Genomic DNA, 15,485 nt, shown 5'->3' with positions numbered 1-15,485 from the left:
GTGAGTGCCTGAAATTTTGCACCCTTGGTGCCTCCCTTGCTTCATTGTAGTCCCAGCCCTATGGGGCTCAGAGGGCTCGGGATTCTCTTCCTTGACCATCAATCTCCTTTTCCTTCCCCACTCTTTACTTTTCCACAAAAACCTTTAACTCCTTGCTTTTCTTTCTGTAATTAAATATTCAAACTGCAAATAGTGTAATAGGAAAAAAAATTCCTATTTCTAGACTGTACTTCTTTATGATAGGAAATAGCTTTGTTCTTCCAGCGGTTCATCTTCAGGCATAGGTGACTGATCATCTTCAACTCTGGAAGGCAGTGGAAATTAATCTGAGAAGTGCAGCGGAAATTAATCTGAGAAGTGCAGCAACAGGTTAGAGGACAGTTTGGTTTTGGCATGTTGCATTGACAAAATATCACAACCAGCTGATGAGAAAGTGTAGAAAGAGAAGTTCCTCAAAGCCAGAAGAGAAAGGCAAGATCAGAGTCGGGGATCCAGGCAAGGGTAGGGGCTAGCAAGTGAGGCACAGCCCTTCAGAGGTTCTCACCCAGTGGCATGGCCCATGCAGAGGTGGATCGTCTGAGTTCCTTGTTGATTCATGGACCAGTCCTGAGAGGAACTGCCATTCAAAAGCTTGTGGCAGGCAGGTAGCATTACCCCTCAGTGCCCCTAGAGGTGTGCTGAGCCCAGGTCAGAGACTTTCTGCAGTGGCTTGTGAAGGATTGGCAGGCAGTACTGCCTTGTCAACATGGCAACATGTCATGTCAACATGTCATGACAAGTGACAACATGGCTTGTCACTTGTCAAGTGCTGGGCGGGGGCATCTTGACAGGGACCCATGCCCAGGTTAAGCTATCTTAACACCTCAAGGTTTGGTGAACAACTCTCCTTCCTCCCCCATCACATAACTAAATGAGTCTTGTTCTTTCTCCCATTTTCTGTTTACTTTCCTTTTCCTTTTCATCCTCAGTCTGTTTTCCCCTCAACTTTTCCATCCTTGGGCCTTCCCATGCCATTCTCCCAGTTGGAATGCTTAACTGCAAGCACATCTTTCCTATCCAAATCTAAACGGGTACATCCTTGGAATTCCATATTGAGGATTGTCCGTTCTCTAAAGCCTTTGCTGATCTCCTAGATCACTAACTCTTTTACGTCCCTCAGACACATTGTGAGCCCTCCTTCGATACTAATTGGGAGGTAGTAAGGTGAGTGAAAAGAACTTGGAGTTAGGCAGATCTCTGTTGGAATTCCTGTCTCCATCCCTGACTGGCTCTGGGATCTACAGTAAATAAACTTCAGATGTGTCCTCATCTGAAAAGTTGGGAATCAAATTTTATCAATACCTTGCAAGTCTGTCGTATAATATATGGAAATGTGTATAGAGTGCAGGGATCAAGGAGAGGATGCAGCAAGTGTCCTTGACCTTGATGTAGTTAAAAGATATACAGCGAATACTTATTGTATATTTACTTTGCCAGATTCTGTTCTAAGTGTACCACTTCATATAATCCTCACAACAGCCCTACGAATTAGGTACTATTACAGTTGTCTCCAATTTACAGAGGAGGACATTAAAACATTGTTTAAAAGACTTGGCGAAAAAAACACAGTAAGTGGCAGAGCACCAATACCAACCCAGACAGTCTGGCTCCAGAGTCCATGCTTTTAATGACCACCCTCTAATAGGTGTCACCAACTGGAAGCTTTTTTTGCTGATCCAGGGGCCAAAGTGAAAGATGGGCAGCCCACAAAGGGCCAGCCAGTCAGAGCAAATAAACCCTAATGTATTTATTGTTAATATTATTAATATAACAAATGGTTAATACAGCATTTGTGAAGACCTACTGTGTCCTTGGCACTGTGCTAATGTGCTTTGTCTACATTCTTTAATTCCCACAAATATTATGCAAGACATTGTTTTATAAAAATGACGCTCATAGAGTTGCTTTCTTCCCCTTCACATCAAAAGAGCACTACTTTTCCCATCCAATCCTCAGCCTACAACTATCTAGCTTCTGATCCAAGTTCTCCGCTGAAACTCCTTTTACTGAGATTACAAATGACCTTCTAGGTGATGTAAATCCAGGAGACATTTTTTGATAATTTACTCAGTGACTCTTTTCTGCACCCCCCCTGGTGATCACTCCATCCCTCATCATTTCCAGGACCGTAGTTTGTTCCAGGACGACCTCTCTGGCCTATTTATTCCCCTTATATCTTCCTATGTCATTTTGCTTGTGCTGGTCCTTTAAATGCAGGTCTTCTCCTGGAGCGTATCCACACGTCTCTTTAATCTACATACTCTCCCTGAATGTTCTCACCCACTTGCTGGTCTCAGCTACCAATGAAATGCTGAATGTAGGGGAAGTGGTGCCATACCCTGACACTCATAAACTGAGACAAAGATCATTTGAATATTGGAGACTGCCCCTGCCCATATGAGCACCTCAAAGTCGAGTGTATCAAACTGAACACATGCAGCCTTTTTCTGTACCATTCCCAACTCTGCCTGCCCTGCTCCCACCCCACCTCCTTAACATTATTTAGGTTGGGATGCTGTCACCCACCTAGTTATTCAAACGAACGTGAAAATCATGTTTGCCTCCTCCTCCGCCAATCCACTCAACATCTAAGAGCTGTCAATTCTACCTCCATCATTTGAATTTAGTCACTTCTCTCTACAGACATGGGAAAACCTAGTGGAAGCCAACATCTCTCAACTGGCTGACCCACATCCCTACCTTCTGGCCCACCTGCCTCCAGTCTGGCCGCTTCCACGATTTTCTCTACCCTAGTCATAAATTTTTTAAAGCTCAAATACAGGGAATGACAGATTAGATTTGAGCTTTTAACCATCATTGCCTCAGGATAAACTCTGAGCTCCTCAACAAGGCATTCAAAGCTCTCTCTTGAATCCTGTTTTTGTCTACCTTCGAGCCCCATTTCTTGCCACTCCAACCTTGCTCTCCAGTTGCATCAAACTTATCGTGGTTTCCCAAGCACGCTATGGCTGGCTGACTGATTTTTTTCAGCATTTAATACTCAGCCCAAAGTCACCTCCAAGAAGTCTTCTCTGAACCCCCAGGCTGGGTTAGGTGTTTCTCTTTAATGCTCCTTTATTCCCTTGTGAATATTTCTGTCACTTCATTTTCAGTATTGATTTGTGACTATTCTCATGTCCATTTTCTCCACTAGGTTTTGGTTGAGGGGCAGGAACTATCGAATTCCCAGGATCTAGTACATAATAAAAGCCCTTAGTGAATGTCTGTTGAATGAATAAATAAGTAACTTTCCCAAGGTTATATTGCAAATAAATTCTGACACTGGAACCAAATGTGTTGCACTCTAAAATTCATGTTCTTTCCACTGAGGCGTTTGCACACGTGGAGTGTTTAGAGTCTAAAAAACTGACATTTTAAGGGGCCAAACCCTACCATAAGATTTTCCTTCCAATTTAAAAAATTTAAATAAAGTTTTCAATAATACATTCACATGGTTCAGTAATCAAACAATATAAAAAGATAACAGCACCCACAATAATTGAAAGCAGGGTCTTGAGATATTAGTACATCTGTGTTCAGTGCAGCATTATACTCACAATAGCTAAAACGTGGAAGCAAATCAAGTGTCCATCAATGGATGAATGGATAAGCAAAATGTATATGGACTATTTTTCAGCCTTAAAAAGGAAGGGAATTCTGCCATATACTACAAAATGGGCAAAACTTGAGGACATTATGCTAAGTGAAATAAGTAAGTCACAGAAAGACAAGTACTACATGATTCTACTTATATGAGGTACTTAGAGTAGTCAAAATCATAAAGAGAAGTATAATGGTGGTTTCCAGGAGAGGGGAGAAGGCGGAGTTATTGTTTAATGGATATAGAGTTTCAGTTTTACAAAATGAAAAGAGTTACATGGACCGATGGTGGTAATGGTTGTACAACAATTTGGATGTATTTGATACCACTGAACTGTATACTTAAAAATGGTTAAGATGGTAAATTTATGTTATGTGTATTTTACCACAATAAAAACAATTTTTTAAAATCCCCAAACAAACAAAAGGTAGTGGAAAGAGTCTCGTTCCCATTTTTCTCCTCTGTCTTCCCGATTCCCACTCCCTTTGCCCCAAGGTAAACAATCTTAGTAGTTTTCTCTATCTCCTTCCGGGTTTTCTTTTTGCAGATGCAAGCACATATGAAGCTATATATTCTTCATCTCCTGACTCTATAAAAGATATTTAGAAAAAAATTTTTAAACTTCTCTACTTTTTTTGAAGTGGAGATGTAGAAAAACAGCTAATCAGTACCTAGCTTGCATGAACTCACCGGAGAGAGAGTTGGAAGAGAACAGCTATTTGATAAGAAGTTCAGATAATCTTGCCTGCTACTGCCAGGGGTGCCTCTGGAGACCACCAGGGTCCCCCAGAGCAGAGCCTATGATCCAGGTATCTCCCCCATGCAGATTCTTAAGCTTCCCAGTTATCTTTTCTCTGGAACTCTCCTAGGCCACACCCCCTGATGCAACATCTGGGTTTGGGCAGAAAGGAGGGTGCTGCCCAGCCCGCCTCTTCTGAGGTGTCTGGGCTGGCTCCTCTTTCCAGAACAATTCAGGCTTTACAGCGACTCAGACTCAGCTCCAACTTCTGCGTTCCGAAGCAAGGATGGCTGATACGGAAAGAGTGCTTCATTCTGGAAGGAAACAATGTTCCAGGTCAAACTGAGCCTGCCAAACAGAGACCCTCACAATGGTTCTAGAAGAAATCGAGACAAGTCTTATCATGTGGTTTTCCTACGCCTTGATTCCTTGTTTGCTCGTGGGTAAGTATGAATCAGAATACCGCTTACAGTCTGGGACTCAAATATAGGTTAGGAAGGTGAAAAATACTTTCCCAGGGTTTGAGGTTGCAATATATGCATAGAACATCTTATGTCTGTTTTTGAAAAGGTTTCTCACCTCCTAATCCTCCATCCCCACAGAGAAAAGACCTGCATTCTGTTTAGAAATCTCTCAGTGTCCACAGAACAATCTAGGAAGATAAAGCATCAGAAAAATAGTTTAAAGGTTAGCAGAGATCCATGCATTTTGTTATTTATCTTATTATTTAGTTTTAAAAGCCACAACATAGTTATTATCTCAGTCTTTCTGTGTGTGCCTCAGAGATGTTCACTGTAAGGACAGGTTTAAGTAAAGATTCTAACAAAATACATGTGAATAGAAAGACATAATTTGCAACCTTAATATTGGGTACAAGATTTATGAAAATTGGAATTCTCTCCTGGTCACTTCAGAAAAGGTAGCAATCAGGTACTCCATACCATCTTAAAAAGTATTTGGTTTGGGGCATTTTGCCTGCCAGTAAGATTACATAATTATCTCTGCTCCATTCTGGCTGCTTGCACCTACATGTTATTGTTCTGAAATCGCAGCTTTCACTTTTGATGTTTCTTCCTGTCAACTAACATTTAAAAGAAATTTCTAATTTGAATACACCAAGGTCCTAGGCACTTTGCAGTGTCTGTGGGTGTCTTGAGTACTTTCTTTTTTTTAACACTGAGAACTAATTATTCTAGTTAGTTTAAATCAGGTAACAAATCGGTGCTGAGGTGATTAGCAAATGTTTAGAGCTGACTTAAACATCAAATATATGCCTGTGTAGCTCAAAACCCTTCACAACTGTATGTCTCAGCACATGATGAGCAAATTTGCTGTTTGTTTCATGACACACCATATTTAGACCCCAATCCTATTTCTCACTACTCCTTGAAAACAAGTATGGGCCACAGGCGGCTGCTGTCTTCACAGCTGGCGCATCACCCCCCCTCCATTTCCTCCTCCTGGTCTTTATTGTAGTTCTTTCCCTCAGAAGCTCCCTCTCCAGTCCTTAACCCCATCCCAAACCCGTCCTCCCATCATCATTCCAGATGGGTCCCTGCTCCTGCAGACCCTTCCCAGACCTCTCTCCTTTGATCCTTGACCCCATGTACTCTGTTTCAGTGGGTTGTTTCTGTTTCCTGCACTGGCCTGAAGGCAGGGCCTAGGCATCTTTCCTGGCGTCCCCACAGCCCCTAGCATAGGCTCAGCATGTTAGCTGATTGGTTAGTTACTTGATTCATTGATTAGTTGGTGGCACAAACAAGTTGCTAGGAAAACGCTCCTCCACTAAGCTAAAGGGAGAAGACGGGGTGGCCAAATGAGAAGGGGAAAGGCCAGCATATTTTTCCTGATTTTTTTTTTAATTGAGGTATAACTGACATATGACATTATATTAGTTTCAGGTGTACAACATAATGATTTGATATTTGTATGTACTGTGAAGTGGTCACTGTAATAAGTCTAGTTAACAGCTGTCACCATACAAATTTTTTCTTCTTGTGATGAAGACTTTTAAGATCCACTTTCTTAGCAATTTTCAGATATGCAGTATAGTAACTATAGTCACCATGCTATATATTACATCCCCATGATTTATTTATTTTATAACTGGAAATTTACACTTTTTGATCCCCTTCACCCATTTTTTAATTTGACATTTTCTTCAATGAGGTAGTCCAGTCTTTTAAGCCTTTTCCTGAAGACTCCTATTTCAAGTAGACCTGGAGGTGAGTACTCTTCTGACACCTGTAAACTTACACAGAAATAAAAACAACAAACAAAAAACTACAACAACCATCCCTGTCCCCCTCCACCACCCACCCAAAAAAAAAAAAAAAAAAAAGCAACCAAAAAAAACCCACCAGTGGTAGAAGCCACAAGGATGTCAGAGTGAGAAAGACCTGTGTGTGAGTTTTGACTTTTATCACTTGCTCCTTCAGTGAATATATTTCTTATCACTTCAGTTTCCTTATCTGCAAATTGGTCAAAATAGCTACCTTTCAGTTGGGAGGTGTCAAACGAGATTATGCAAACAAAGGCACTCTGAAGATGTTACTTTTCATCTGTTGGTTATGCAAACCGATGGTGGTGTCAGCAGTTATTTGCTTTAGCTGAGGTTGCCTTTGTGCAATTTTGACCATTTACTCTGGACTGTGTAGGAGCCTGCAATGATTTCTGCAATGTCTAAATGAACTTCTACTACTTACTCTAGATCCTTGGGACAGATGGGTAGAGGTCTTGCTCTCTTTTACAGAATTTATTTGCCTTGCCCTGTCCCTTTCAAATAATAGTGTGTAATTCAGGAAACTGATTCCCACTACCAATAATAATAATAATAGTAATAATAACAGCAATAATAACAGCGACAGTGACCATCGCAACTGCCATTTATGACCGCACACTGTGCTCTGGATTAGCAAAAATGTTCTCTTGACATCTCACATCAATCCTGCAAGGTAGGTGATATAACCCCCATTTTATACACTAGGAAAGAGAGGCTCAGAGAGGTTCAGCTATTTGCCCAAGCGTATACATCTAATAAGTGGGAGAACTGGGATTTGACTCTGGTTCTGCTGGCTACAGAGCCTGTGCCCTTTGTACTTCTCTGCAGAAGAAGCTGAGACATTGAAGCAGGCCAGAAAAAGTTTGGAAGGACAAAGCAAAAGGAATAAAGAAGATGTTGCTGTGTTTTCTGACACATTTGCCATAAGGGCTGTTGGAAGTAAAGGTGGCAGAACAGAGCCCAAACGAGGGGAGCTGACAGCAGACACAGTGAGGGGAAGCCAGCATGGTGATTCCAGGGAGGAGATGGAAGGGGTTCTGCCTGGGAAATGTGCCCAGGGGCTTTGTGGTGGGCATAAACCTCAGAATGACACAAAGGTCTAATGTGAGATAGGAATTCGGGGGGAAAAATCAGGCTGAGGCTAATTTCACTAAGGAGCCAAGACTTGGTTCACCTGTTTCGTTTTCATTCATTCTGTATTTCTGAGCGCCTGCTGTGTGCCACGTTCTGGGTGGTTAGATATGAACAAAACAGTGTTTTCTGTCTGCAGGGAACATAAGAACCTGCTGGGAAATACACCTAATTCTTTAGGGGTTTATCATTCATAGTTTATTATTATTATTATTATTGAGGTATAGTTGATTTATAATGTGTTAATTACTGCTGTATGGCAGAGTGATTCAGTTATACATATATATATATATATATATACATATTCTTTTTTATATTCTTTTCCATTATGGTTTATCCCAGGATATTGGATATAGTTCTCTGTGCTACACAGTAGGACCTGTTTATCCATTCTATATATAAAAGCTTACATCTGCTAACCCCAGCCTCCCACTCCATCCCTTCTCCCAACCCCCTCCCCCTTGGCAACCATCAGTCTGTTCTCTATGTGCATGATTCCATTTCTGTTTCATAGATTGGTTCATTTGTGTCATATTTTAGATTCCACATATAAGTGATATCATATATCGTTCATAGTTTTTAACTGTCTTTCAGGTACCTGAAGTAAGGTCTAAATCAGTGGTTCTCAATCTCAAGTGCATGTTGGAATTAACTGGAGAGCTTTTAAAAGTACAAATGCCAGGATTTCACAGCCAGAGGTCTGATTTAACTAATCTAGGGTGCTGCCTGGTCTTTGGGATTTTTCAAAACTTCCTGGGTGGGGCTCCTTAGAGAAGTGGTTTATTCCATAACTGGGAAGAGAAAATAGAAGTTTGGAACATCTTGTGGTAAGGAAGGAAGTGCTCAAAAAAGGATGGGGCCCAAAATGCAACAAGGATCCTGGATTAGATCCTGGAATGAGAAAAGGACATTAGTGGAAGATTTGGCAAAATCCAAATAAAGTTTGGAGTTTAGTTAATAGTAATGTACAATGTTAGTTTCTTAGTTTTGACAAATATATTGTGACTATATAAGATGTTAGCATTAGGGGAAGCTGAGTGAAGGGTGTACAGGAACTCTGTGTACTTACTGTCTGCGTTTTTTCCCTATAAATCTAAAATTGTTCTAAAAATTAAAAGTCTATTAATAAAAATAACATGAAAAAAGAGAGTGAGAGATGGGAGTAAGTCAAAAGGACACAAAACCCAAAAAAGCTCCCAATGGCCAAAGCTGGAACGATTTGAGTAACAAAATAAATAACGATAGGGCTTCCCTGGTGGCGCAGTGGTTGAGAGTCCGCCTGCCGGTGCAGGGGACACGGGTTCGTGCCCCGGTCCGGGAAGATCCCACATGCTGCGGAGCGGCTGGGCCCGTGAGCCATGGCCGCTGAGCCTGCGCGTCCGGAGTCTGTGCTCCGCAACGGGAGAGGCCACAACAGTGAGAGGCCCGTGTACTGGAAAAAAAAACAAAAAACAAAAAAAAATGATAGAATAAAATAAATTTCTATTACAAATGGTGGAGAAGGAAGAGCTATTTCTTACAGAATTCCAGTTAACACATAGTAAATCACAAAACATCGCAGCAATGATTGTTGCAAGTAATATCCACCAATAAACACAAAATTTAATGGATGGAAGTTGGGGGAGAAAGAATATTTGCATAGTGTCACAGTATCTCCCCTAAGTTATTTATTAATTATAAAGGGGAAAATGGTCATTTTATAGTGAAGACACCACCTTAACCAAGTAGTCAAGGTAAACACCACCAGTAATAAGACATAGTAACATCATGTATTCCCTGTGAGTATGTGCCAAAAATGCACAACCTTAATCAAATCATGAAAAAACATCAGACAAACCCAAACTGAGAAATGGTCTAGAAAACAACTGACCAGTACCCGTCAAAAATGTCAAGGAAGGATTGAGGACAGATTGAAGAAGACTTAAGTATAGATATGACAACTAAATGTGGGATTCTGGATTGGTTCCTGAAAAAAAGGAAGGAAAGAAAGGAAGGAAGGCAGGCAGGCAGGAAGGAAGACTTTAGGGGAAAAAAATCGGTGAAATTCGAATAAATACTGAGGCTTCATTATTGATATTGGGCCAATGTTAATATCTTCCTTTTCATATTTGTACTATGGTCATGTACATCTGGAAGGCTGAATGAAGGGTATATGGGAGCTCTCTGTACTATTTTTGCAGCTCTTCTGTAAGTCTGAAATTATTTCAAAATAAAACTTAAAAAAAACACCCACAAAAAGCCACCTCCCCAGTAATTCTCATGGGCAGCCAAGGTTGAGAACCATTTAGAACTCTATATACCAGTGCTTCTCAAACTTTAATATGCTTATGAATTACCTGGGGGATCTTGTTAAAATGCACTTTCTGGTTCTGTAGGGCACAGCTTGCAGCCTGAGAGTCTGCATTTCTAATAAGCTCCTGGGTATTGTGATGCTGCTGATCCAAAGACCATACTTTAAGATCCTGAAGCAGTAGATCACTTTCCTGAGGCATGAATTGGTTTGCATACCTTCTGAAGCTGGGGTGGGGCACTAGTTACTTAGGCAGCGAGTGATGCCAGCAACCTGCTTAGCAGCCATGTCCTAGCTCAGCCTTGCTCTTTTCTTCTTCTGGTCACATACAAGGGGATTCTCTTGAAATAATTTACTGTATTCGAGGGAGACATTTTAGGGTATCGTGTCAGTTCATGGTATCAATATCCCCTGAAGTGCAAGGCCCATGGGGTAGTCAGAATGATGGTCCGCCAAAGACATCCACGTTCTAATTCCTGGAACCTGTGGATACATTACCTCTTATGGAAAAAGGTATTTTAAAGATGTGATTAATGTTATGGGATTTTGAGATTAGGAGATTATCCTGGATTATCAGGGTGGGCCCAATCTAATCACATGAGTCCTTCAAAGCTGAGAACCTTTCCTGGATGCAGTGAGAGAGAGATGGGAGGACAGCAAAAGAGGCAGGAGAAATTTGAAGCATGAAAGGGACTCAACCAGCCATTGTTGGCTTTAAAGATGGAGGAAGGAGGAGCCATGCGCAAGAAGGTGGGTGGCCACCAGCAGCTGGGAATGGCAAGAAAACAGTCTCCCCTGGAGCCTGCAGTCCTGCCAGCACCTTGATTTTAGCCCAGTTAGACCTGTGTAAGATTTCTGATCTATGGAACTGGAAAATAATAAATCTGTGTTGTTTTCAGATACTACATTTGCGGGAATTTGTTACAGCAGCAATAGAATACTAATAGGCCGCAAGAAAGAGGGATCAGCTTTGTGAATGCAGCTCTATGCAAAAAGTGTTGCTTAGCTACTTTCTGCCACACTGAGCACCAGAATCTTAAATAGTCACAGTCACCTGGCTCAAGTCTCTATCGGAAACACCCAAGAGGCTCCACCCAGTGGGCCTTCTTGAGATACTGAGTCAGACTGCTAGAACAAGAACAATTCTCTACAGTGACAGGAGCATAACTATTCACAAGGAACCAAACGATTATACAGAAGATATTCCAATATCTTGGTCTAGCTCCGTTGACAATTCTCATCCAGTGTGGCTGAGGAAATAATTATCCCCAATTTTGCACCCTTCTCTCTGTGGCCAGTAGTCTTTCTTGTTCACACTGTAAGCTTACTCTCCCCTCCTGCCTTGAGTGCATTCTTTGTTTTTGCATTTACTCATGCACATCAGGAAGAGTATCTATTAACTGGTTTCTTCTACTTGACTTCAATACACATTACTCCTGGCTGGTAGATGACATTTCTTGTTAATGAGAATGGTGGGTGGATAACAAAGTTTTCTTTTTCTTTTATTTATTTATTTATTTATTTTTGCGGTATGCGGACCTCTCACTGTTGTGGCCTCTCCCGTTGCAGAGCACAGTCTCTGGACATGCAGGCTCAGCGGCCATGGCTCATGGGCCCAGCTGCTCTGCGGCATGTGGGATCTTCCCAGACCAGGACACGAACCCATGTCCCCTGTATCAGCAGGCGGACTCTCAACCACTGCACCACCAGGGAAGCCCCAAAGTTTTTTTTTTCTCCACTGAATTGTGTTCTCAGGACCACAGTGAGCCTTGTCTAACAACTGGAGGGGATTCACCTATGAAACCCTTCATAGGTGAAAGGAGTCACTTTCAGCTTGGAGTCTGAACTGAAAATAGACTTCCCTATTTAGTGTCCTAGCATAAAATGGATTTTTCCTCATATAGGGCCACCATGCTTTCTATGTAACCCAATTAAACATCCCCTGGCATCAGTAGTTCATGGGCATTACTGATTTTCCATCTCATTCCCAATGTGTATGTGTGCTACATAAACAACAGAGAAACAAAGATGGAATTTGGAATATATGGTACAAATGGCATAAAGATATTGAAGATGTTGCCTACAGGGCTCAGAAAGAAGCAGTAGTTTTCATTTTAAGACAGGAATGAGACTGAGTATTTTGCCCATAGTGGAGTTAGATTTGGAACTTCACAGGTAGGAGAAGACAGTTACACAAGTGCAAACTGCTGCATAACATAATGGAGGCACCTAAATTTTGGGACATCTCTTGCTGTTGTCCTGCCTGTGTGACCCTCATGAAGAAAGATATACCCAGAAACTCAACCTCAGAGTAGTTGCTTAAATCCTTGATGAGTGCCCTGGTCATTAGGACACCTAATTGTTAGGTCTCCCACCCTAAACAGGTGTCCCTCACTGATTTAATTGACTGCACCTAATTCTACAACTTTACTTTTCTCCTAGGTGCATTTCATCCTGTTTGAATTTATCCTATCATGGTCTTTTAAAATGTATCCTGTCATGCAGATAATCAGAATTAATGCTAAATTTTTAGGTGTGATGACACTATGTTTGTATTTTTTAACTGAAATTTTGTTGAGGTAATTCTAGATTTATATGCAGTTATAAGAAATAATACAGAAAGCCCAGTTTCCCCAATGGTATTTCGCAAAACAATAGTATAATATCACAACCAGGATATTGACATCATTGATACAATCCACCCGTCTTATTCAGACTTCCCCAGCTTTACTTGCATTCGTTCGAGCGTGTGCTTGTGTGTGTGTGTGTAATAGGTTTGTGTATTTATCACCACAGTCAAGATACTGAACAGTTCCAGTACCACAACGATACTCCTGTTGCCTTTTTAGAACCTCCCCCTACTGTGCCTTTCCCCACTGTTCCTAACCCCTGGCAACCATTAATCTGTTCTCCATTTCTAAAATTTTGCCATTTCAAAATGTTATAAAAATAGAATCATACAGCATGTAACTCTTGGGGGGTTGGGTTTTTTCACTTGGCATAGTTTCCTAGAGATTCATCCAGATTGTTTTACGTAGTGATAGTTTGTTCCTTTTTTTTGGCGGGGTACGCGGGCTTCTCACTGTTGTGGCCTCTCCCGTTGCGGAGCACAGGCTCCGGATGCACAGGCTCAGCGGCCATGGCTCACGGGCCCAGTCACTCCGCGGCATGTGGGATCTTCCCGGACCGGGGCACGAACCCGTGTCCCCTGCATTGCCCACTGCACCACCAGGGAAGCCCCAGTTTGTTCCTTTTTATTGGATGTACCATAATTTGTTTGACCATTCACCTGTGGGCATCTGGGCTGATTCCAGTTTGTTTATAGACATTGTTGTGCAGATCTTGTGTGACATAAATTTTTACTACTTTGGGATAAATGCCCAAGAGTGCAGTTGATGGGTTGTATAGTAATTACAAGTTTAGTTTCACAAGAAACTGCTGAACTATCTTTCAGAGTGGCTGTACCACTTTATATTCCCACCAGCGATGTATGAGTGACTTTACCTGCATCCTCACCAGGGTCTGGTATTGTTACTTTAAAAATTTTTAGTCATTCTGATGGCTGTGTGGTGCTATCTCAGGGACGTTTTAATTTGCAATGCCCTAATAGCTAATGATGTTGAACATCTTTTCATGTGCTCATTTGCCATCTGTATGTACTTTTTGGTGAAATGACTCTTCATGTCTTTTGCCCATTTTCTAATTGAATTGTTTGCTTTTCTACTGTAGGGTTTTGAGTATTCTTTGTATATATATTCTAGATATGAATCCTTTGTGCGATATATAGTTTGCAAATACTTCCTCCCAGTCTGTATCTTGTATTTTCATCCTCTTAACAGGGTCTTTTGCAGAGCAAGATATTTTAAGTTTGATGATGCCCATTTATAAATGTTTCCTTTTATGGATCTTGCTTTTGGTGTCAAGTCTAAGAAATCTTTGTCTAGGTCTGAAGATTTTCTATGTTTTTTCCTAAAAGTTTAGAGTTTCATATTTTGCATTAAGTCTATGGTCCACTTTGAGTTATTTTTTGCATAAGGTGTGAGATTTAGGTTGAAGTTTTTTATTTGCCTGCAAATATCCAATTGCTCTAATATTATTTGTTGAAAAGGCTATCCTTCCTTCATTGAATTGCTTTTGTACCTTTGCCAAAAGTCAGTCGAGCATATTTGTGTGGGTCTATTTCTGGGATGTCTATACAGTTTCATCAATCTATATGTCTATTTCTTTGTCAATACCACACAATCTTCATTACTGTAAGTCTTATAATTGGGTAGATTGATTTCTCTCACTTTATTTTTCAGAGTTGTTTCAGTTATTCTCCTTCCTTTGCCTTTGCTTATAAATTTTAGAAAAAGCTGGTATATATCTACAAAAAACCTTGCTGGGATTTTGATAGGAATCACGTTAAACCTGTATATCAATTTGGGGAGAATTACCATTTTAACTATGTCAAATTGTTCGATTCATGAGCACAGTATGTCTCTCCATCTATTTATGTTTTCTTTGAAATCTTTCACCAGCATTGTGGAGTTTTCCCCATACAAATCCTAGATATGTTTCATTAGATTTACACCTGAACTTTAGGGGGAGAGAATGATTGTAAATAATATTTTAAATTTCTGTGTATAAGTGTTCATTGCTAGTATTTAAAAGTACAACTAATTTTTAATGTTTATCTTGTATCCTATGAACTTGCTGAACTCACTATTAGTTTTAGGAGGTTTTTTTGTAGATTCTGTGGGATTTCCTACGTAGCGTGCAAATAGGGGGAGATTAATTACTTCTTTTCCAATCTGTAATGCCTTTTACTTCCTTTGTTTGCCTTATTACAGCTGCTAGAACTTCTAGTACAATGTAGAGTAAAAGTGATGAGGGTGAGCACCTTTGCCTTGTTCTTGATTTTAGGGGGAAAGAATTCAGTCTTTCACCATTGAATAAGATGTTAACTGTAGGTTTTTTAGAGATGGTCATTATCAAATTGAGATAACTCCCTAATGTTCTTGACTTGAAGAGAGGTTTTTTGTTGTTTTCTGCTTTTAAATCATGAATGGATGTTGAATTTTGTAAATGCTTTTTCAGTGTCAACTGATAATGATTGTATGATTTTTCTTCTTTAGTTTGTTGTTGCAGTGGATTACATTAATTGATTTTCAAATATTGAACCAGCCTTGCATACCTGGAATAAATTCCACTTGATCATGGTGCATAATCCTTTTTATACATTATTGAATTTGGATTGCTAGTGTTTTGTTGAAGGTTTTGGCATTTAAGTGCATAAGATATATTGATGTGTAGGCTTTTGTGTTTTTAAATACATACTACCTTTACCTGATTTTGGTATCAGGGTAATACTGGCCTCATAAATTAGTTGGAAAGTGCTTTTTCCTCTTCTATTTTTTTGAAG

At 40.5% G+C, this 15,485-nt stretch overlaps 1 protein-coding gene across 1 annotated transcript in view; it reads left to right on the top strand.

The window, feature by feature from the left end:
- The window catches only part of IL20RB (interleukin 20 receptor subunit beta), a 40,492-nt gene that overhangs the window by 4,858 nt on the left and 20,149 nt on the right, over nt 1–15,485 (top strand). Inside the window, exon 3 of the mRNA XM_060149787.1 lies at nt 4,606–4,822. Within this exon, the coding sequence (XP_060005770.1) occupies nt 4,750–4,822 (73 nt within the window). The 5' untranslated portion in view covers nt 4,606–4,749. The remainder of the gene's footprint in view (nt 1–4,605; nt 4,823–15,485) is intronic.

The sequence above is a fragment of the Lagenorhynchus albirostris genome, chromosome 5 (assembly GCF_949774975.1).
Source record: "Lagenorhynchus albirostris chromosome 5, mLagAlb1.1, whole genome shotgun sequence".
NCBI classification, from domain to species: domain Eukaryota; kingdom Metazoa; phylum Chordata; class Mammalia; order Artiodactyla; family Delphinidae; genus Lagenorhynchus; species Lagenorhynchus albirostris.
Note: the sequence above shows the minus strand (reverse complement) of the source record. Positions and strands in the feature narration are given on the sequence as shown.